This window comes from Pteropus alecto, unplaced genomic scaffold (assembly GCF_000325575.1).
Source record: "Pteropus alecto unplaced genomic scaffold, ASM32557v1 scaffold7, whole genome shotgun sequence".
Classification (NCBI taxonomy): Eukaryota; Metazoa; Chordata; class Mammalia; order Chiroptera; family Pteropodidae; genus Pteropus; species Pteropus alecto.
The window spans coordinates 39112666-39137661 of record NW_006494614.1 but is presented as its reverse complement, the minus strand read 5'-3'; the positions used below and the strand labels follow the sequence as shown (position 1 = coordinate 39137661).

At 39.9% G+C, this 24996-nt stretch overlaps 1 protein-coding gene across 6 annotated transcripts in view; it reads left to right on the top strand.

Moving 5' to 3' along the window:
• Window positions 1-24996, top strand: part of RUNX2 (runt related transcription factor 2) — a 224687-nt gene that overhangs the window by 102038 nt on the left and 97653 nt on the right. Inside the window, exons 6-7 of one of the 6 annotated variants that reach the window (XM_015600444.2) lie at window positions 14858-14923; window positions 16492-19141. The exons of 4 other annotated variants lie outside the window; for them this stretch is intronic. In XM_015600444.2, coding sequence (XP_015455930.1) covers window positions 14858-14923; window positions 16492-16970 — 545 coding nt within the window. In that variant the 3' untranslated portion in view covers window positions 16971-19141. Of the gene's footprint in view, window positions 1-14857; window positions 14924-16491; window positions 19142-24996 lie in introns of those variants that run through there. One more of the 6 variants, XM_006926484.3, reaches the window with a different exon arrangement.

The window sequence follows — 24996 nt, the reverse complement described above, 5'->3', positions numbered from 1 at the left end:
GCAGTCACCTTGGTGAGAGGAGGGGGTCTTGTGCTTGCCCGGAAGTGGTGGACATGTAGAGACTCTGGATTAGAGAGGATATTTTGCCTATATCATCAAAATGTTTGAGTAATGCTTTCCCCCAATTATTAGTTTACTTTAAAAGGAATAATATTACATCTTTTAAAATTTATTTAATGTTTAGACATTGTTTGTACACCCCACAATGAAGTGGTAATTCAGGAATTGCTTGATTTATCGGGTGAATACTAAACCACCGATCTGGGAAATTCTGGCTAGAAATTTATTTTGAGAGCTGAAATGTTTGGTTTGGTTGTTTTCATTGACACATTAATCTAATTATTTCCAGTAGCTCCCCTTGCTTGGCACTGTGCAAACCCAGATTTCAGTGCAGTGAAGTGCAACGATGAGATTAATGTGGGGGACTGATCAGCATTATATGTTCCTCTCATCCTCTTAAAATGTAGGTAGTATGTTTTTATATCTTTCATAGTCTTTATATACACCAATTTGTTTTACTGCTTTTAAGACAGAAAGAAATGAAAATCACCAGACTGGTGTGACTAAGCTGGCTCTGCAGGTGCTCATTAGATGATCATACCAGGAAGTGTGTGGCAACAACCTTGAAGTGAGAAGAGTCCTCTTGGGTGGGGGACTAGTGCGTAGTTACATCAAGCTTGCAAGCTAACATCTTGCATTTGAGAACAGGAAAGCCAGGTGAGACACCAGCACTTATCTTCTCTGTGAATGGAGTCAACACCCAGGGCAGCTTCTTCCCAGAAGATGGACAAATTGGGGGCATATCTTAAATTGGAAAGAATTTGAGTTGATAAGGGATGAGGAACTTGTTCTAAGCAGACTCTCATTAGCACAAACTAAGGTTAAAGGAGGAAGTTTTAAATAGCTGAGACTCTTAGCATAACTGTTGTAGTCAGCTATCACTCCCCTCACAGATCCTTTAACCATGCCTTAAAAAGAGTCTTTCCTCCAAAAGCTTCCTCTTTTTCTGGCATCCCAAGATGCAGAGGTATCTGTACTAAAAAGAGCTAACCATTCGTTTGTTTGTTTTAAATAAGGATCTAGGGAACACATTTCTCAGTGACTCGATCAACATAGTTTATATCATGGGTTTATTTTGAATTTTGGAAGCTTAAAAGACTTACAGGATAAAATTCAAAAGGTATCAGCATCTCACAGGATGGAAAATCTAGAATAATTCCAAGGGCTCTGAAAATTGTAGATTGGAACTCTCGATAATGGGTTGGCTGATTCTTTGGCTGCAGATCTAGTTTTAACCTTCCTCTTTGGCTTTGCCATTTAGAATAGAACAGTAAAGGGGAATAAAACTCAAAAAATTCAGTGTGAAAAGGATTCACACTAGAGTGAGAAATAACAGATAATAAGACACTGGGGAAAAAAATAATCCCTTTTAAAAGGAATAAAATTTAGCGATAGAGTGCTCTACTGGAAAGAGAGATATTTCCTCCCCAGTGGCCAAGAGATCTGAATCCTGACAGTACAGATGTATATAATTAATTTCCCTCCTTTTCAGACGAGGGGGTGGTCTCAATCATACTCATGGTCCTCTCCAATCCTTAGACTTTGGTACTGTTCTTTTTAATGCCAACACTGCAATATGATATTGAAAATCACTGCAAAAGTAGGTAAGGAGTTAGATAACTAGGCCTATATTTAAGGACCGTAGAACTAGAAAACTGGAGATGTGGTCATGTTTCAGCCCATTTGCAGACTTCCCAAGCTAGTATTTGAAGTGTCAGTTTCAGACTTGCAAACCCATAGCTTAATAATGCCAGGAGTCCCTGCAGATGGCTAAGTTGTGTCTCCCTGCTCTTTGCTTAAAAGAGTAAAACCTATTTTACCAAAGTAAACGCCACCCTGCCAACATTTTAATAAAAAGGTAAAACTTTAAACTGAAAATTATAGAACTTCTAGTTAAAAGTTTGAAAAAAAATCTTTTTAAAAGTTTGTAAAAATCAAATAAGCCAATACCACGTTAGGTTATGTAGAAGGCAAATTGGAGTCATTTGCATTGAGGTAAAACTCTTCAGTTACTGAAAATTATGGCAAGGAAGTAAGCTACAACCAATTCAAGAAACAGGCTAGCATTGAGGGAAATAGGGGAAGAGTAAAGAATGTGTTAGGATGGTGGATTCCCCACAGCATCGCACAGGACGTGAGGAGGCACATGGCCCAGTGCAGTTAGATGCCGAGTTGACTCCAGCAGCTGGCCAAGCTGCTGTCTCAGAGCACGCTGGCCTAAAGGATGGGTTATCCAAGAGAGATGGAGACTCGGACGGGTGCCACAGACCTGTGAAGAAATACTGAAGACACCACCAGGAAGGAGGAGGCATCCTTAGGGGGAAGCTTGACCTCTTCTACTGCTGTAATTCAGGAACTCCAGGAAGTGAGGAAATTGAAAAGACCCAGGATACTCAGGTCATCTGAAATAGTGGCTTTTCTGATGGCAGAAATTACTTAAAGCTTCTAAATAAAGAACACCATGTTAGAACCTAAGACAAATTAGAATCAGAGGAAAATGGGAAAGATTATAGCAACTACGTCCAAAGGTGATAGTAAAAATAAGTGCATAGCAAAATTTGGCATTAATAATGATAATCATATTTACATAGTGTTTTAAATATACTGAAAATACTTTCACAGACATTATCTCATTTAATTATCACAACAACTCATTGGAGTATAGATATTATTATAGTCCTTATTTTACCTGTAGGAGAGTAGGGCTCAGAGACATTCAGAGACTTGTCCTAGGTCACATAGTAAAGGAGACTAAGGACTCGGTCCCGTCTTTTGGCTCCAGATATGCTTTCCTCACTATGATTTGTCACAGAAGTCTCCATCTCAGCACTAGACTTTGCTACAAAAGCCTGTTGGGTATCGTCTTCAGAGGGAATTTTTTCACACTGGTCTTTCTAGACTATACTCTGGGGACATAATACTAGTCATCCCTACTAAGTAGCTAATGTTCATGGTTGATGTAGGTCAGAGTTCCCAAAATAAGGTAAAATTCACTAAATGCCTACCAGAAATAAGAGTGGAATTAATCTACTAATTTTATAAATCTAAATTTTATTCTAGAGGTTAAAAATGTACACATTAATGAAATCTTAAAACTTCGAAGTGTGTATTTTTACATATGGGGCAAAGGAACTTAAGCTACTTAAATTATGTGTAGTAATATAGCCTATCCTGTAAGAGTTGGAAAGGTTGATGTAAAATATTTATTTTAACTTCAGATAGTTCAGATCAGAACAAAGAAAGATATAGCTCACATCGTTTCTCTCATTGAGTGCGTGTGAGCATAAAGCTAGTTTTAAACTCCTTTACTACAAATGATAAAAAACTTTCTTAAGAAGCTAAGAGTATTCCCATTTTCTTTTGCAAACTGTTGATAATTATGTAGTTTTTTATTCTGTGAAAAGATACTCTAAATTTTCTAATTGGTATTTTGTATCTAGAGAGCAAACCTGGGTCTACTTTGCAAAGTGGACATAATTTTCAAAAACTGTAATACTGTTTTTTAGTGAATGGGCACCTTCCTTTAGAGGAACAGTATTTCTAGTAGAATTTTCTAAGGTATTTTTAGAATTCTCAAGGTTGTATGTATGTAGCAGAATCAGAATTTTAAAGCTGGAATCCCATAGAGATGATCTAGTCAAATTCTGTCATATTACAGATGCAGAATGTACAGGTCAGGGAGGGGAGGGGACTCTGCCATGATCACCCTGCTTATCAGGGGCAGCGCTGTGACCAGAACCCGTATCCCCTACCGCTAGTCCAATGCTCTAAAATTGTTTTCTCTTGCTACTTTTCTAGTAGGCTATTGACATGTTGTTATTGCTGTACATGCCATTGTAATCTAAAGAAGAAAGAAGCTACCTCCAAATGATCACCTCATCCTTTTCTCCTTTCTTCTTTTCACCCTAAAATCAACAACTTATGAAGAGTCTGTAAAGAATTTGTCCTGGATCCATGACAGCATCAACTCTCTTGACCAGTCATCAGCTGTACTGGTCCACATCTGGAGTGAACTCAGTGGATGGGATTGTCAGGCTGAGAAAAATAGGGCTCAGGTTTTGTCTGTGGCAGGCAGAGAACTTGCACTGCTGAGTTCTCTGCACACTCAATCTCTCCTTCCTTTTTTTTTTTTTTTTGGTCATCAAAACAAGTAGCTCTTAGACACCTTAATACATACTTAGGTGTGTCTGTTTACACTTGGGAGACAGAGGGCTTCATGTCCCAAAGAAATATGAGGAGTCTGGGAGCAGCCACAAACAGATGTTGAAAATGTCCATTTGTGGCAAGTTTATTACTATAGCACCAGGAATAAACATTGAAGATGAAACTCCTCTGAAGGGGTGGGCAAGTGTAGTGAGAGGGGAATGTTATCACGTAGAGCAGAAAGTGAAAGGAGGTCCTCTTTTTTTTTCCCAATTTGCTCTAGTATTTGTTTATCTCCTTCAACAAGGAAAATTTCACTATTTGGCTTTGGCTGTTTGAAGGCTTTTGCCAAATGCTTAACAATCTGTAGGGTTTGATTTCTCTCAAAAAAAAAAAATAATAATAAAAATAAAACCACTTTGAGAACAAGGCTCTATGTAACTAAGATGTGTTTGTTTTTGTTTAAATCACTCAGAAAAGAAATCATCTCTTGTCCATTGTTAAAAGAGAGGTTTCAATCAAAGGAAAATTCTACATATTCTAAAATATACAAACAGCTCTTTGAAATTGATGCCAAATCAAACTCAAAACGGGACGTTTTCTTGCAGAAGTTTTGAGTTAATTGCGTGTGCAGGGCTTGAGTGGAAAAACTCTGAGACTGTCAGAGGAACCACTTACTACAACACTGTGCTGGGCTTCAGAAGTTACATAAGGAGCATTGTCTCAGTATAGTATGAAGACTCGTGTACATGGTTTTAGGCTAGATCCTAGCAAGATAGAAAAAGAAATTCTTTTCAAAGTGAGTCAGTTTTTCAGTTAAAGAAAAGGTACTGGATTGATAACTGATGTTATTGGATCTAAACCTCCAGTGTGAAACAGCATGGCAGTCATTACTGTTTTAAAAAATTAAATTGAAATAGCCCCTATTGTTAAAGAAATACCATTCTTTCACCTATCAAGACTTCTATTAAGATGAAAAATAGCAGATGCTAAGGAGACAAGTCTCATCGGGAAAAGGGGAACAAATTAGGAAACCCAACAGTTTCGTTTCAGCTGAAGCACTAATTGGCTGTGTCCCTAAGACAGTGCATTCTTTCTTTGACCTAGCTTCATTATCAGTTGGCACCTGTCATGCCTACCTCACAGACTGTTTGTGAAGGTAAAACTAGATGAATGTAAAAACAGCATAACTTTTTTAAAGTTAAAAAGCAATATATAAATTTGAGACGTTATTTTTTTTATCCAATTTTTATTTCTAAGAGTTGGCGTTGATGTGGGACAGGATGGTTTGCTTGGGACCGAAAAAGCCAGATAAAGTTTTTGTTCTTAGGATAAAGCAGCAAACTAGGGAAGAGGTTAGAACAAGAGATGCACCCCAAAACTGGTGATCACAGCAGAGCTGTGGATCTGGAACTGACTCGAGCCCTTTAGGTCCAGGTAAACACAGGTATAGCAGGTCAGGAAAAGCAGTTGACTGCAGACGAACAAGCAGAAACCAGAAGGCACACACAAATTACAGTGAAAGGACAAGAATTAAGGTCAGACCTGGTATTCCCATCCCATTTTCCTCACACACATACTTTTTGTCACTCTGAGAGGAGCCACTATGCATTTAAAGATAAGTAGGATGGAGTTTCCGTTCTCAAGGAATTTATAGGCTAGTAGAAGTGATGAGTGTAGTAGCTTCTCTGCATGTGTGTAAGAGAGATACAAATGAAGAACTAAGTGGAGAGGAAGGAGAGGTTACCATGGGCTAAAGCATGAGAAGACTCTAAAGCAGAGGGTGTTTGTGTGTGAGGTAGATTTTAAATTAAAGTCTGCTTAGAATTTCAAGGGACTGAGATAGAGAGGGGTGAGGATACTAACGGCTGAGGGAATAATACAAACCAAGGCATGAAGGAAGGAAAAAGGTAGGTAGCACAGAAAATGGAGAAGGGGTTCAGTTTGACTGGACGGTTGAGTTCATGAAGTAGAGTGAGGGATAAGCCTGGAAAGCTAAGTTGGAATAAGATTGTTATTACAGCAGACATTTATTGAGTGCCTAATAAAAGATCTAGAAATGTGCATATACCTGAAAAAAGGATAAAGAGAAGTCAGAACAGGGAGGCAGTCATGAATAAGGATATCCTGAGGAACCAGAAAGCTGGACAAGATGAGAATTCAGGAACCCAGAAAAGTCATCTGTGCAGAAGATACAACACACAAACAAAAGTGGATCTTGACTCTAAGGCAGCCTTCTGTCAAAACCAGGAAGCCTCTTATGTTTTCCTCCTGGGACAGGAACCAATCCCAGGGTATAATAATGGGGAGCAGGTAAGTAGATACATCTGACTGCAGAGGGAGAGAGGGCAAAGAGTCTTTTGAGGAGAATTATATTTGAAAACCGTGCCCAAAACATGTCAGGTTTTGAGTGATAGTGCCTTGTAGAACCAACTCTTCCTTCCCTGGGCTTCTCTGGATCAGTGCTGGACTCTGTTTAGGGATACTCCGAAACTGGATCGGTGCTAGATTCAGAGCAGCAGATCTATTCCTGCTTTAAGAAGCAGAGAATTGAAGCTCCATCTGAAAACACAGTGTGTGCATTCAGAAGCTGGTGGAGCGTGGTCTCTATGGTGATTATTGGCCCCTTTTCTCACTGCAACAGGCTTTTTTTTTTTTTTTTTTGCAGAAGATTTTGGTTGGGCCTGGAGCTGGGTGTGTAGAATTAATCGGGAATTTCAGGATTCTGATTCTCAACTCATGTCTTTTCTAGCTTAGACCCCCTATCTTTTGACTTTCCTTCTCTCACTCTACTTCAAATAATACCAGTAAGAAGGAATGCCATTTTGAGATAGAGATGTTTGCTATTTGCTGTCTACTTTTGCCAGTTTTCACTTACAAGAGTTTTAAACAATGAGAGAACCTGAAAAATATAAAATGTGATTTGCTTAAGATCACTCAGAGCATCAGTTTTAAAGACAGTCTAAGAAATTCCAGGGCCGAGTCAAGCATGGCAGATGAATGGCATGTATCAGCCTCCCCATTACACATCTCAGCCTTGTCCCCATCCTCAAGGCTGTCATTGAAAATTGATCAGAACCCTTTTCATCATTCCCCTATAGGAAGGCATAGCTAGTGTATTAGAATTCACGTGGAAATGACATTGAATCCATCATTATGGAGGAGACTGTGGCAGCTGAGGCCCACAGATCTGAGGCCAGGGCCCGGTCTGCCATTTACTGGTCTGTAATCTTGTGGAAATCACTTTACTTCTTTGAGCCTCAGTTTGTCATTCATAATGTGACGTCAGTGACATTGTCTACCTTACAGGGCTGTGGTGAGGATGTAATGCTATAACGTAAGTGCTTCAATAGAGTAAAGATCCTCAGTTGTTTGGTTAGCCACTCTCTCCTCTTAGTAAAACTCATAACACTGTGGGATACTGTGAATATCACTTACAAGGGTCCTATGGTTGGAAAATCACTTACAAGGGTCCTATGGTTGGAGCAAAGCAAAGACTGGTCTGTTAAGCAATAGCCGGTCCCGATTTCCAGACCATCATCAAGCAATGTCAAGTCAGAGCATTCCTAAACAATGGGTTTAGGCTTGCTACCAAGCTTGAAAGAAATGCTCCTCAGATTTCTCCACTGAAGTACCCCAAAGGGAAGAGGAAGCTCCTTTATTGCTCCTGCTCTCCCAATATGTTGCCATAACCCCAAACAACCCCAAATTCCGCAAGGTGAGCATTATAAGTCAAGTTTTATCTTAAAATTCATGTGAATTTTACCCCATTATGGGCCAGTTTTTGTTTTAATATATAAACCATTAACTTACTAATATCAGTTAAATGTCCCTCTTTCAAAGTCTTCCCCCATTTGTCCCTTTCCTGTATTTCATGCCCTCCTATCAGCTAGGCTTTGGTGTCTAATATATAAGGTCTTAGCCAGTTCATAAATTTCTGCTTTTAGTATAGTCTGAGTTACCACTGGCACAGGCCACAGGAAAATACCAGGCTGTCCCCCGCTGCATTCAGCTTTTTTAAAAGATTTACTTAGGAACAGTTTATCATTTAGTTGCAATTTTTGAAATAATCTTAATTGGCCACATATGTTATCAAATAAGAGCTGGTCTTCTGGCCTCTGAGTCCCTCTACAGCGCCCCCTGCATGCGCATGTGCACTACATGCTGCTGGGATGTCAGAAAATCAGTCCACTCTAGGCAGATACCATCACAGGACAGCCTACCCCTGATTTAAGATAAGATTACTGATACTGAAGCTGTTATTTTTAAGAGGGATAGGCTGTTGCTTTTAAACCTCTTTCTTTTTCTTAGTTCCTTCTCTTAATTGTGGCTCCATGTTTTGGTAGCCATGTCATTAGTGGTTTTTAATTTCTCTGAAACTGAAATAAGGTCTGAAAGAGTGGATTTGTCCCTTTTTTCCTCCTTTTTTCCCTTTTTTTTTTTTTTTCTGGCTAATTGGAGGAACGCAACCACATCTGAAGCCACTTGGCTCATTATGAATTTCATGGAAACTGATTCTCTGAAAGTGTTTCCATATGTGTGTTCCCAATATATCCCATCCTCTCTAAATGGGAGCACAGACTTGTGCATGGGCTGGAAATGGCTTCAGGATGTGACAGAGCAGTCATATGACTGCCACGGCACCGTGGGTGGCCCCTTCTGAAAGACACGGTGTCCTGGGTGCTGGCCTCCTTCCTGCAGCGGATCTGGTTTCAAAGACTATCCACCCTTCCCAGCCTTTAAAAAGTTCTTAATCAAGGCCTAGCAAGAAGACCTCTCTCATTTTTCCTCTGTTTCTCCCCCCTCCCCAACCCTTTGGTTTTCTTTCTCTCTTACTGTCCCTTCCTACGTGCATACACATAGACTCACACATCCACTGCCTGCCTCCTTTCCCTTCACAAAGAGGAAATACATTATTCCAACAATATCCTTAAAATTTGGGTGGGTTTAAGGAATGGTTGAAGTTTCTGAAAATTGCCAGGTTGTTGCCCCCTTCCCCCTTTTCCTTCAGCATAGCATACTTTCTTAGCCTTAGGATGAGCTGATCTTTCAAAATTTGTGAGCATGCAGTGAAAAAAGTACAATTTATTAAAACACAGAAGATAAATATTTATACTGGATAGTTGAGGCCCTTTTCCTCTCCTTTGCAAAACTGTGGAGTTTGCTTGTCTGACTTTTCATTATCTTAAAAAATTAATTTCAAATTCTTCTTTTGCTGATTTCTTCTCCACCAGTAGGACCCATTACATTCCCCCCACATAGGGTATACTTTTCCAGTTACTATCTAATGAAATTGAAAGTAAAACCAATTTAGTAATAGATACCTGATCATTTTAGTATGAGGAGACAAATTCAGAGAAAGTAGGAAATTGATGTAAAGTCCCTTAAAACCTCAATGTAGAAAACACAAAATGATATTCTAATGTAGTCTAAAATTGATTTTGGATATGTTTACATAGCATTTGTTCTTCTGTCACATTGCCTGCTTTGAGACTATGGTAGTAATTTATTTGTTAGTTCAGTTTTTTGAAGCACCTGTCTTCTCAGCACCATGCTGTGTACTAGCTAGGGTCTAAAAGAAGGGTATAAGGTTCTTATTCTTAATTTTCTTTCCCTTTAGTTGGAGACTGAAAATACTTATCTAAAACCAATGATAATTCCTTAAAATGCATGGAGAGCTAAAATTTACATCATAAATGATGAAGCTACATATGGTAAAGAAAAGACAAGTATTTTTATACCTGGGAAGTCCTCGTGTAGTGGTGAGCTTTAAAAACAGTGCTTACTTACCTTGGTCTGGCAGAGAGAAGAGAGGTGGCTGTGAGTCTGGGGAGTGCATGAACAGAGCTCCAGTGAGAGTCCTGAATATATGTCCTGCCATGAGGGGGAGGGTTCATAATGAAGAGTAGTGGGTCGTGACTTTGGCAAAGAAGAGCAGAGGGCTCTAAATATGCCAGTAGCCTCTTCCTTATTTTTCGCTCCTTTATTGCAGAGTTTCTCAGTCATGCTTTGTGAAAGGTGGCTGACCTGTGCTGGAAGGGAGTGACACCCTCTGGTTTTAAGGCTCTGCCACCTGTGTGGCCTGAAAAGGTAGTATATAAATGGGAGATTTTCCCCTTCCACGTCTGTTTTCATAGAATGCAGATCTAAGGAAACACAAGGCAGATCCTCTGCATTTTCCTGTCATCGTGCTCTGTCAGGGCAGCAGAGGTAGAGTGGAACACCTGGACCTGGGATAGAACCACATTTTAATCTCGTGATATCACTCAGATCTGCCATGTTGCCAGGCTTCCATTTCTTCATCTACAAAGGTCATCTGCGATGCTTGATGACTCTTGACACGTTGGCTCTATATACTAGTCTAGAAATTCAGACAGGATGTGAGCTTTATCCTCTGTTACTTCAGCATGCACTCTGAATAAATAATAGGACCTTTAGTGGTAGCAGTTAACCTGGGATCCTGAGGAAAGTGAGTGTGCTAACTAACCTTCCTACAGGCCATGCATTTCTCCTGTCCTGGCCCTTTTTCTCCTTCATTTCTTCTCTCCATGGCTCCTCCCCAGAGACACTGGGTCTAAGTATACGGGGAACAACACCGGAGGCAAAACAGAGGCATTTGTTCACTAGAGGCAACTGTCATTTGCGTGCCACTCTCTGAAACATGAGGTCAAGCAATATAATGATGCTTGGGAAGAGCTTTGAACATTTTTCAAAGAGAGTTTTAAAAAGTTTTATAGTATGGAATGGTATTTGAATTACGTTTTAGATTTGATGTCAACATTGCTTAATGCTTATTATATCATTTTTAATGTGTCAAAAATGTACCAGCTATTATACAGAGTTCCTGATCTCTAGACTAATTATTCATTCATTTATCTCTCCATCAATACACCTACATTTAAAAAACAAAATTTAAGCTCTTACAATGTAGAAGGCTCTGAGGGATGAGAGAGGAAAATAAATCATGACTTTTACCATCCAAGGCTTACTTTACAGTTGGAAAGAACAGGCTAAGACACAGCTAATAACTTAGTAAAGTAATGACTAAAAACCCAAAAGAGTGATATGGAAAATAAGTGCTATTGGGACAGGAATGAAATACAAAATTATGTAATAGAGCAGTTGGGGAGGGGGCAACCAAATCATAGAAGGGGAAGAAGATTCTTAGAGGAGAGCTGCTCTACAGAGAAGTCATGTATTATGTGTTCCAATGGAAAGAATGCCAGGAGGGGGTTAATAAAAAGTACTTGGGTTTTATTTGAGATTTGTTGAAGCAATAACTCCTACCATTTAAAAGGCCCCAATGAAGCTTTGAAGTTCACACCTCATTGCCAGAAGTATGGCTTTTCATTATGCACGTTTATGCCCTTGCCTTAAAAAAGCAGGACAGAGGACTCTGAACATGCCAGTGTACGTACCCCCTGGACTCAAGGCCCCTTTTTCCTTTTCTCTGCCTGACCTGCCTCCTCAGCTAGGGTGTGTAAATTCCACTGCTAACAGGGGATGGTACATGGGTATGGTATTTCCTAGCTGACAGCCTCAAATGGCAAGGGCCCAGTCTGTTACTCTTTTTTTAACTACTATTTCCTTTCATTCTAGAGGTCTCTTTGCCCATTTTCAGCCAACCATTATTTATTGAGAGCCTACTAGATGAGAAAATGTAAGTTGAAGTACTAGGTAAAGGCCTGGAAATGTCAAGTATTATTGTTATTAAGCACCGAAGGGGAGACAAACAAGGATTAGACAGATCACTGCCCTCAACAGCTCTCTTTAGTCAGGAGTTAAGCATGACCCAAGATAGCTAGCATTAGAAAGCAGTGAAAGATGCTGAGTGGCGGATTGCAGGCCACAAAAATTAAAGATCAGAGGTTTTCTTTTATTCTCTCTTATCTTGATTTCACATCCAAGAAACCTGGTTGGGTAGAAAGGCTATTTCTTTTTTCCCCATAGACCTTGGGAGGAGGGGCAAGATATTTTTTACTTTTAACATTAATGTTATTTTTATTTGTGCTTCATGGGCATTTTATTAACATATTCTTCCCCATGTATATTAGGTTGTGAAAAACTTTTGCTGTTGCTGCTGTTTTAATGAGCAAGGTTTTTGCATCTCTGTTTATGACAACTTCATTCATTTGCAAGCTGTCTAACTGCGGCAAGGGGTGCAGATACCAGTTCTGGAATGAAATGCATCTGTAGGAAACCAGCAGGTCCTAAGGGAATCAAACCCTTGACCTTGGTCTCATTCATATTATGACATGAGCAAATGAATGAATTGCTTACTCTTTAGTAGGTTGGATCAACAAGACCTCAAAGAGTTGTTAATAGTATCCCAAAGACAGTAACTCTCATTGAGGCGACACGTAGGCCCTAGAAGAGCCTACTGCAATAATTTTAGGTGAATTTATTTAGACAAATAGACTTTTAAGGCAGGATATTTATACATCTGTGATTGTGTCAACCAAATTGCTTTAGGGTAACTAAGATTGCAAAAAGGTCAGAAGTCAAAGCAGTCCATCTAGTTTATGGCTCAGCCTCTCTCAAGCTGTGTGATTTTGTAGAGTAAATGGCTCCCTTTCTCCAGATCTCAGTTTCTCTATTTATCAACAGGTTAGACTAGGATTATCTAAACAGCAAATGAAGGGTTTGGATTTTTCCATCAGAGTACCCCAACCAGCAGAGGAAGGTAAATGGGTACCTTAGTTGATCTGGAAGCATAGTCTAAAACTTCACAAGTGCAAAATTTTGTTGAAGTCATATTTTGTTTGTCTAAAAATTCACCCAAGTGTTGCATCTACTCCACATCGTATTCATGTTTGCTGTAAAGTGTACCCCTGACTCGAAGTTGAATGAAACCAGCCCATTGGGAAGATGCACCATGTTTATCTCGGGCTTCAAGTAACTCCTGGTAGTGCTAGCTTTATTTAATCAGTAGTCAGATTTCAGTTGTAGTCAGACGTTTTAAACTGTCTCTGAGGAGCTTTGAAGCTACAAGGCATATCACTGAGGCAGTTACTGAGCTTTGGTTTTACATTTATAAACTTAGATTGGGTTAATAGTACTTTTAGAACTCTTCCAGACTTTCATCTCAACCCTTTTAATGAGTACACAATACATTTTCTCTTTAGTTGATATAATATCGAGATCTGTTTTTTAAATTTGTAGCTGTAATGTGTCTAGCGACACAGGAATGAGTAATTTAGGACACACTGTCAACTTAACCCAAGAAGGCGGTCTAAAAGAAGATCTGAGTTCACATACAAAACAGAGATTAGCAGTATAGATACAACCCTATTCAGTGAAAGAAAATTTAATTATATCATTTGCTTCAGCAACAATTTTAAATTGACAGTTTTAAATTTTAAAATGAGGAAGGGGTCTCCTCATTATGGATTATTATATAAGTGATCTCATGTGATACCGTAGCAAATTGTTAACATTCATTCTTTATATAACACTTCTTGATAACACAAAATGACTAAGCAAATTCCAGAAAATTCTGTTTTTTTGTAAGTTATAAAAATTACGTTGAAATAATCCCTTGAAAGTTTACATTAGTGCTCTCTGCCCAGAAGGAGTTACTCCTCAAGACATTATAGTCTCAAATGGCTAGAAATGATTGGTCAAAGTTCTGTAAAACTAGCGGAAATTTGTTGCGTTGTTTTCTATAAATCACAACCGGCACTCATTAATTGAAAAATGAATGTCAGTTTGCATTAGCTGGCATCTATAAACCAAAAAGGTACAGTGATCCTGGCATGTTATGGATAATAAAAATAGCAAAATATATCAGGTAAAATAGAAAAAGTGGGTGGGAGTGGAGGGATAAGTTCAAAACCATGTTGTAGTTTATTGGCATGAGCCACACATAAAGGGCTTTAATGAGGCTTCTGCATCAAAATAAGGGAAACCACATGGAATTTTAATTAGGGCTACAGTATATTTTAAGTACAAATACCCACAAGAAGCGTTTTTTACATTGACAAGCCTGTCTGTGTGATCTTGGTGCCTCTGTGGAGGGGCAAACATTGATGTCTTAAGTGTGACTTCTTCCTTTATGAAATTGCTCACATTATTCTGGTTTCTTTCACATGATCTGAGCATTGAACTTAATGTGTACAGAAGTGGCCTGCCTATAACTATTACCTCTGCCAACTCAAGTTCGCCTTAGCTCTGCAGTGAAAAGGCTGGCTGAGGAACATCTGTGACCTCCATATTGTGCCTGTATCATGTAAGGTGATACATAAGCCTGGGGTGAGAGAGATGTTAAATCTCACCTGCTCCCATTTTCAAGTCTGTCATAATCCCTACTTCTACATTTTTAAACTTGAGCTTGTCAGAATTTCGTATTTGGGAGGGGTTAGGTAGAGGCCAGTTGAGGATGGAAGAATTTATAAAAAGCAGAGTAACTGCCCAGACTATGTTAGTTTTGGTTTGTCATCTTGAAAGTGTTTGTTTCTGGTATTAGAAGCTGCCTACTAGCTTTTTACCCTCTGCTTATGGGCTTGTGGATTCCAGGGGAAAGTACTAATGAGGGGTGGGAACTTCTCTGCCTCCCCTCCCCTAAGGCTGTTGCTTCTCCTTCTGTCTTGGAATTCATGGTGATAGAACCTTAGAGCTGGAAGGGAACTTAGAGCTCATCCCCCTCATTTTACAGATGATGACACTGCCACCTCTGACTTCTGCCTCTGGCCTTCCACTCTCAGTAAGAAGAGCCAGGCAGGTGAGACTTTTAACAATTGCTGGGCTGGGCTGGGTGGGGCTGTCTGATTGCTACTGTCAGATTTGTGAGAAAAACTTTTGTTAACTATACATTACTTTTAAATAGTCACTTTTTGTTACAAATGCACATCGTGGCACTTACCCCTGGCATTTTATGAAGCTTAAAAGACAGTGTGCATTTTAATAAAAATTAACAACTCTCAATCAGCACCTTTAAAGAAAAGTATTAGGATTATTCCTTTAATAAATATTGTAGCATCCAAGAACAAATGCTAAAAAAAAATGGGGCTGAAGAAGTACCTACTCACCAAGGCCTTCAAGAATTACTAAGCGCTTTCCCTTATAGATAAGCTTATAGGAAAAGCAAATATATGAGATCTGAAGAATTGGAAGATTTTAGATATGATCAAAATCTTAAGAACACTGGTATTATATAAAAGGGCTTGTCAAAATTCTGTCAGTTTTAGAATATCATAACCCAATCTTTGAAAACTGATTTCCACACGAAGTGGTTCGTAACTTTGGTTTCTTAAGTTAAGCACCAAAAATATCTATTAAGGAAACATACTGTTAGCTTTAGAAGCTAAAGGACTTAACATTTTAGGGGAAAACCATCTTTGCCTCCAGGTTACCGGTTCAAATCGGCCTGCAGCTAATTCTCTAGGATGTGGCACAGGGGCCTGGTAAGTGGGTGGGGAAGTGCCTTCCTCACATCTGCCCTACACAGCGAGCCTTTCACAAAAGCTGTTGTAGGCACCTGGCCTAAATCAGGTCCTGTGTCTTCTGTCAAGGCTTGAAATGCAGTGATTTCCAGGCACAAAGCCTGCCCCAACCCCCTACACTTTTAAAGCCTCCTTATTTGCTTTATGATCTTTGGGAGAACTTTTAAGGGCTAGGATCTCCCTATATGCCCCCAGATAAGTAATATAGTTCCAGAATACATTGAAATCAGGTTTGATTTCAATCTTTTTTTTTTTTTTTTTTGAAATCTGTTACAAAGAGGAAGACCGAAACAAGATTTTAAATTATTTGAAGAGTTGAAAAGAAGCAATAGGAACCTGTTAGGGTATATTTTCGAAGTTCCTTCATCGATGAAAGGGGGCCCTGCCAAGAGTACCAGTAACAAAACTGATCATCTTGGAATTTCTTTGTATTGGGTTGAGAAAAAGAAGCTTGTCTGACTTAGTAAAAATGTCACTTTCAATATCTGATATGCAACGAGAAACAAAAAGAGAAAAAACATTAATGAAGAGTCAGTCTTAAAGTCTGGTGAGTGAATCTATATGATCAGAGTGTTGGGTTGGTTTACACATATGACCTAGCACACATTGGGTTTTTAAAGCCCTTTGGGATTCTCCGGGGATGAAGAACTTAAAGATAAATGCTGCTAAGACTGTAAAGTGGAAAGAAAAAAAAGACTATGTAGTGACCGGTACATTTGAAGATCTGTTTGTGGCTTGCTGTTCCTTTTTGGGAAGCTAAAGTTTTCTTTTTTCTTGTAAAAATTCTATCATTATTTTAATTGATATTTACAGATTTTTTTCCCCCATCTTCTGTTATAATTTTTAGGTGCTTCAGAACTGGGCCCTTTTTCAGACCCCAGGCAGTTCCCCAGCATTTCATCCCTCACTGAGAGCCGCTTCTCCAACCCACGAATGCACTATCCAGCCACCTTTACTTACACCCCGCCAGTCACCTCAGGCATGTCCCTCGGTATGTCCGCCACCACTCACTACCACACCTACCTGCCACCACCCTACCCCGGCTCTTCCCAAAGCCAGAGCGGACCCTTCCAGACCAGCAGCACTCCATATCTCTACTATGGCACTTCATCAGGATCTTATCAGTTCCCCATGGTGCCGGGGGGAGACCGGTCTCCTTCCAGAATGCTTCCGCCATGCACCACCACCTCGAATGGCAGCACGCTATTAAATCCAAATTTGCCTAACCAGAATGATGGTGTTGACGCTGATGGAAGCCACAGCAGTTCCCCAACTGTTTTGAATTCTAGTGGCAGAATGGATGAATCTGTTTGGCGACCATATTGAAATTCCTCAGCGGTGGCCCAGCGGTATCTGGGAGCCACAACCCAAATGTATCAATATATACATATATAGAGAGAGTGCATATATATGTATATCAATTAGCTATCTACAAAGTGCCTACTTTTTAGAAGATTTTTTCATTCACTCAGTCATGAGTTTGCAACCATAGAGGGTTGATAATCGAGAAGCAAAAGGCCCAAGAGAGATGATCCTAATCAGGTTTCAGCTGGTTTTCTATTTTTCTTTAAATAGAAAAAAATGTACTTTCACAAACAAAGGGAAAAGATATTTTTGTTGCTGTTGTTGTTTGGCTTATTATAAATAACGTTTCATATGCCAATTCAGAGAGGTGGACTCCAGGTTCAGGAGGAAGAAGAGCAAAGCCGCTTCCTCTCTGTGCTTTGAAACCACACATCCTCACGGTTGCAGCTGTGTATGGACCAGTGCACTTTGCAGACCAGCTTACAAAGCCAGTCGAGGTGCACGTAAAGGGAAAAGAGGTAGAATGGAAGCTTCCATTACAGTATCACTGTTCCAAACTTTGCTTTCAGACTTGCTGCAAGTACTCATTTGAACTGTTTGGTTCAGTTTTTTTTCTCCCTACTTTAAGAAAGTGACTTCAAAAGTACTGATCAGGATAGGTTATTTTATTTTACTTTTTAATGCTTTTTCCTCCCTTTTCCCATTTAACTAAAAAGAAAGACCATCCCAAACCCCTCTTCTCCTTTTATGCAAAACTGAAAATGGCAATATCTTATTATAGCCATAATGGTATAGATAGTGTTTGTGTTTGGCTGTGTGTTATTTGTTTCTTTTTTTTTTTAAATTATGAATATGTGTAAAATCTGAGGTAACTTGCTAAGTGAATGGTCATATAACTTTAAAGATATATTTATAATTATTTAATGACATTTGGACCCTTGAAACATTTCTTAGTGTATTGATATGTTGACTTCGGTCTCTAAAAGTGCTCTTTATTAAATAACAAATTTCTTCAGTGGGCTAGAGCCATACCTGGAATATTGCTAAGCAATCAGTTCATCCAGGCACAATGTGATTTTTAAAAATACTTCCATCTCCAAATATTTTAGATGTAGCTTGTTTTTGTATGAAGGAAATGTTATGCTTAGTTCTTTCAGATCTTTGACTGCCTCTAACACAGCTTTGCCTTTTAAAGCAATAATTAGGGATTAAAAAAATAACTCTTAGCTCTTTATCACTTATGTTGCCCTTTATCAGCATAAAATGCTGGAATTATGTGATTTCCTCATTTCTTTCAAATAACAATGACTTGTCTTATTAAAAAGACAAGGGAATCTTTGAACTGCGGAAAAATGTTCTGTGGTTTCACAGTTAAAGCAGAACCCTAAATCGCCAGGCTTCATAGTGAAGATGTAGTGAGCTGAAAGCCACACGTGTGGCCAAAGGATCAATCACGATATACATAGCACAGGAAAGCAAAATTGCACCAGAGATTCTTAACCAACCTGCCTTACCAAACAGTAGGCCTGGGGAACCCAAATTTGCCGTACCCAAGGGCCTGCTGGCAGCTCTCCACAGATTTTGCATTTAAAGGAGCAGAATTAAGTCATTGTCTTATGGGAGCAGAGTCATCTGAAATAGCAGGCAAGTTCCAGCAGATAGCTGATCTGGGAGAACATACAGCCTGTGACATCCCATATACAACCTTAGACAGTCATATTTCTCACGGTGGAGGAAAAGGAAAGGCAAAGCTATGTGGAGTTTGGTGTCTACTACCGTGTATGAATTTGAGCTAAAGCCCTCCTATAGGATGCACTTTGACCACTCCTGGTGGCCACATGGCAAATTCTCAAGTGTGAAGTTTTAATCTAAACCAGGATTATTTCACGACACCACCAGGCAAATCCCTGCCCTCCTCCTCCACAGGTCAAGGGCCCTTCATTTGAATTCTGTGCCCCATATCCCCAAGAAGAACTTTGTAGAGATTTGCCTCCATCCCCCACAAGCCCCTTGCTCTCTTTAGTCATTCTCATGCCCACCTTTCTAGGCCACCAAGCATTGCAGGACAGCTTGTGGGGCAGTTGGACCTGTGCTTCTTGCCTGGGAGTCCCTGTTAGAATTCATCCTGACTCTTAATAAAAATTGAGGGGAAACTAAACCAAAACAAAACACTTTGCCTTCTAAAGGTTGTATACCAAGTATGCTTAGATAAATAAGCCACTTTTCTATTACTTAAGATGGAAGTAGTAATTGATACTATTTATTGTGTGTGTGGTAGCTTGAAGCACGCCACTGTCCATTTATTTGTAAGTGTAAAACGTGTGTTTGTTTCAGCAGCACTTAAAAAAGCCAGTGTCTGGTTACACATTTCACTTTTAATTAATTGACATAAAAATGTTACCGCCAGTGCCAGCTGTACCCTATTTAATAAAAAGGTACTATATTTGTACATTATTTTGTAATGTTAAAAGGGCTTTTTTAAGTTTACAGTACACATACTAAGTGACTTTAGGGATGTTTTTGTGTTGAAATGTTATAGTGGCTGCAGGCAGCAACCCAGAAACACTTAAAAATTTTTCTTGGGAAAAATTCAAGCACTTCTTCCTTTCACCCTCATTCCAACCACTCCACTGGGGTAATTCACATTTTTTTTTTTTTTTTTAGATCAAATTCTGCCCTTTTTTGGCCTGGGAGTTAAATTATTCTTTTACCTATTTTTTTTTTTTTTAACAGAACCCTTAATTTGCACTGGGTCATGTGTATGATTTGTGATTTCAAGACCAAAGCAAAGCCTTACTTCTGTGGAACCACATACTAGCCAACATTCTATTTCCTTCAGGTTAAAAAGAGCTCAGCTCTTTATGTAGCATAAATGTTGCTGAAGTTTACAGCATGACCAACGTAGCCGCTTTCTTTAATGTTTCAGTTGACTCACAAATTTTAACCTGTGTCAGAATTCCAGAACAGGTACCACAGCTTTGGTTGTAGATCAGTGGAACAATAACTAGCCTGGAACTGAGAGACTCAGCAGATTAGCTATTGTTTGCTCTTTAGACTATCTTACCCCGCCAGGACCTTTTGAAAATGAGCAGAAAAATCCACCCCATGAGGGACCATCCGTTGCAAATTCAGAGGGGAGGAGATGTGTGTGCTGGCTTAAAGAGTTCCTTCCATTCCCGGGAAAGGGGCTGGCTCAGAGTCTAGGTTAATACATGGAAACACAATGCATTAGCCAAATCAATAATTATATCTATGATGTCCGAAAGAATAATAACAAATAAAATAAATAAAAGATGACTCTTCCAAACCTTGAATTTGTTGTTTTTTTAAAAAATAATGCATTTAAAAAATATTTTCTATGTGAGAATTTTTTAGATGTTTGTTTACTTCATGTTTACAAATAACTGTTTGCTTTTTACTGCAGTACTTTGAAATATATCAGCCAAAACCATAACTTACAGTAATTTCTTAGGTATTCTGGATAAAATTCCATTTTTTTGGATATGCTTTACCATTCTTAGATTTCTGTGGAACAAAAATATTTGTAGCATTTTGTGTAAATACAAGCTTTTCATTTTTATTTTTTCCAATCGCTGTTGCCCAAGATTTGCTTTCCATGCACATATTGTACAAATTCTGCTTTGTGCCACAGGTCATGATTGTGGATGAGTTTACTCTTAACTTCAAAGGGACTATTTGTATTGTATGTTGCAACTGTAAATTGAATTATTTGGCATTTTTCTCATGATTGTAATATTAATTTGAAGTTTGAATTTAATTTTCAATAAAATGGCTTTTTTGGTTTTGTCATGTGTGTACATTGGGTCTTTTCTCATCCGCGGTTTCTTCTCTAATCTGACGCCTACTCCTGCCTACACCTGGGCACTTACTAGTCACAGGACTTGCTAGGTCTGAATGAGAGCAGGGATCCTATATTACTGGTGCGAGGAAAAAAATCTTGATAAGCACTGGGTTCTTATTTTGTCCTATTCCTGGAGAAGGGTGGGCGAAGAATCTGGCAGTAAACTCTCTTCGTTATCTGCCTGTGTCTGGAGGAAGGAGTGCTCACCCCATCTGTGGGTAAAGCCCCTTATGGGGGACCAAACCATGGGACCAGTCAGGGCGTAAAGACAGCAGCCTCGATGGTTCCGTGACTCTAATCTCTGGGCACATGAACAGAGGCCAGCAAATGAACCTCTGGCTATAGTCAGAAGACTCCAGGCAGCCCAGCCACAGCGGGGAGTCATTGTTCCTTCCCACATCTCTTTAGGGTTCTTAAACAGAAAGTAAGCCAAAGCCCGAGGATGAGTAAAAACGGAGTTTGGCCCAGAGAGCTCCAGCCTCAGAAGAATTCTACTAAGCCGGCATAACTATAGTTTGCAGATTTTTTTTCTGGGCCATTGTTTGTTTTCGGTAAGTCCCTCCCCTGTGATGAGGTTGAGGGCCTGAGTAGAGTGGTGGCTTTCTTTATGTCCTGTGCTGTCCGTACGCCTCGGCTAACCACAGATCTAAAAGAGGGACCAGGAAACCATGATGCAGAGAAGCTCAGTGACTGGCCAATGGCCCATATCGCCCTAGAGTCAGAGGCTTCCTTTATGAAGATCTGCTCATTCTCAGCCCTTTGGCACTGAGTTTTCTGAGAAATCAGGGAAACAGCTATTTTCTGAGACTAGGAGACATCCTAAAAGCACTTGGGTGAATCTAGGCTAGGACATTTGTTTGCAACTCTTTGGAGATGTATATTTATTTGTCTCTTTAAATCAAACATCTGTGTGACTTTAAAAGGTATCGCATGGGAGGTGGAGGTGGGCACAGTGGTGTTCTTTTCCTCCCCAGGTTTGTCAGCAGCATGGTTTCAGGCCAATCACTTTACTCTTCCAAGTCTGAGTTCCTTGGTTTATGGAAAGGCACTGAGCTAGACCTTGGCACTACTGACGTTTCAGGCTGGATAATTTTTTGGTGTGTGTGTAGCGAGTGCTATCCTGTGCATTGTAGGATGTTTAGCAGCATTCCTGGCTTCTACCCACTAGATGCCAATAGCACCACCCCAGTCCTGACAATGAAAAATGTTTCCAGACATTGCCAAATGTCCCCTGGGAGGAAAAATTCCCCCCACCCCCCCACTCCCAATTATTGAGACTCACAGGGCTAGAGGGTCTCTAAATTCTTAAGTTGGGCTTTATTGACAGATCTGGTACGCAGAAACTTTGCTCATTAAAACATTATAGGCAGGCAGAGGACTGAATGATGGATGTACATCAATCTTTTTCATCCCTTCATCTGATGGCACCCTGAGGTTTGGATGTGTTGTGAAGGAGGCTCCTGGCTTTCCCATCTGTACTTGGTCCCTCCTTCCCACATCACAGCTGTGTAGCCAGTAAATAGTACAGCTGTGGGCTTTGTTAGGCCTGGGCTCCTTGTCCATATTTATCATGGCTGCTTCTGTTTCTTACTAGAAACGACAGACAGAAGAAGAAAGCAATTTCTTAGTGTTTTTGACCTCTTGTGCCCCCTGCCCCCCAAATATTTAATCATCAGACATTTCTTTGAGAGTGGGTGTTTCCTGTTAACTCAGTCCCAGCCGAGACGGGCCCAATAAACACCTCAGCTCTCTGTCGCAGAGTTTATTTGGCTGGGAAATGGGTATTGCCATGTAAACAGGAAGCCCCCTGAAGTTATTATCTACAGATGCGGTTGAAGAGCCACATGTTTATATTTATGGGATTTGAAAACAGTGAACAGGCAAAAGAGGAGGTGGGGAAGCCCTCATTCACAGTCAGTGAGTGAGAGGGGCCTACAGAACTTCATGAGTTTATTTTTTCATTCCCTCTGGAAACGGGTGGTTAACAATAATGACACAGCCGTGAGCCAGCATAGAAATAGAGGTACTAGTGTCTGATTTAAGCAAACAACCCTACCTAGATTATCAGGTAAACAGTAGGCAATCCAGGCAACTGACCTCTCTGTTCCCATCATTCAAAAATCATTTTAGAGACCAGTTTTAGGAAATGATGGTTTGGGGGGTGCTTCTAAAAAGGTAGGAGGCTTATATGATAAGACTGTCCACTAAGTTTTTCTGGGGACAACACAACTGACTGCCACAGTTTTAGAGAGCACATGAGATCCCAGGCAAACTCATGCACCTAAGGGGCCAGGAAAAGGGTGCCTTCAGTGAGAGCTGCCCAGGTGTTGGTGCAGAGGATGTGCAAGTAGTGAGACAGCTGGCCTGCACACTAGGACTAGGTACACCTGACTATTCCAATTTGTTTTCCATCCACCTCTGCTCTTCTTTCATTGGCTCCCTCCTTGGGCCTGAAGAAGGTGCTTAAGGGAGGCCAGGTAGGAACCGAGACATGGATAGCTGCTGCCTTCTATTTAAATTATGATCTCTGAGCAAGGACAAAAGAATCGCTCCTTCTTACAACTATTCCTGTGCACTCTGTGACTTCCCACAAGTTTCTCAGCAGTAGCTATTCAGTCAGAAGGGCTTGGAAGTGAAGTTTTAAAATAAGTTATGAGTCAAAATTTAGCAATGAAAAGGATCCACTTCAATGTAATATATCTTAAGAGGTGTGTGCGTGCACGTGCCTAAAGGGACGGAGGAGGGTGAAGGGATGGAGAGAGGTGCTTGAGTAGTCATTCAGGGAAAAATGAAGCCCACTGTGTACACGCACACATGCTTCTTGACACACATTTACTTGGCTCAGGTGTTCGTTATTCTTACAAATTCTGCAGAAACATCACCTTCGTCTTGCAGGTGGTGAAGAAGCAATTACTCTTCTTCAAATAAGTTATCTAGAGAGGACAAGGGACACTGATGCTCCCTGAGATGTTAGGAGCATAGTGAAGCTGATATTTAAGAAGGGGTTATTATGAATTTTTGTAAAGCTTTATTCAAAAGCTTTTTGTGACTCAACTGGCCCTGCTGTTCAGACATGCTCAGCAGTTGGAAGGCAGAAGGATCAAGTTTCTGGGAACTCACTTAACTTTGACTAAAACTTATTTTAATTTTTTTTCTTATTATCTTGTTTCAATAAAGTCTGGACACTTAGTGGGGTTTTCTGGAAAGCCTGCTCTATGTTTCAGCATTGCAAATGTAGCTCAATTCTTGATTGCTATCTTTTCATCCCAGATCATTCTGTCTCATTCCATAGCCAACAGAAAGGGAAGAATTCCACCCCTCCGCCCCCCACACACACTTGTCATTATAAAGAAATCGAGACCATATAGAAAAATGCTAAAAACCAACCAACCAACCAAACAAACAAACAAAAAACGTGGGAGGCGGGGAGAGAAAGTTCTTCCACACAAGCCCCTCAAGAAGTAGTCTTGTCTCTGCAACATGAAATGAGAAAGCAAAACGGCAGCCAAGTTTCACGTGACCCTGTACTCCTTAGGCTTTAGGACATTTCTCCCGGAGAACCAAAAGTGCTTGAGTTAGTTGGACTGTAGAAAATGGAAAGAAAATATAGTAGGCTTAGGAGAATTGGGAGATACAGGACATAGTGGCAGAGCTTTCGGAGTTTTTTTTTTTTTTTTTGAGAGATGGGGGTACCAGCAACTCCCAAAACACAACTGCATGATGGATTGATGTAACCATGCAAATTTATTTTCTTAAAACGGCAAAAAGGAAACAATAAAACCACGTGACACGCATAATGGTGTGGGAATTAATACAATGATCTCAATCTCCTTTGACATCCTTTCCTTTTTAAATTAGGTCATTTATTTTTTTTTTATAACTCCATCCATCTCTGACTGTGCAGCGAATCTGACCAGTTTCACTTTCTGTCTCTCTGCGAGTTTCTCTTTATTCTTCTGCCTCCAAATGAGAGGAGCCTTCTGAGGCATCGCAACATATTCCAATAATGCCTTAGCCAGATTCTGTCTTCCTCAGCGGTCGCTTAATATTTATTTTGAAAATCACAGTGACTTTTCTCTTTTTTAGATGTGTGTTTAAAATGTTGTTTTTGTGTGTGGATTTGGGGGCACAGAAAAATTCTGGGTCCTTATCGAGATCTTCTTATTAGTGGTTTCATAGATGAGA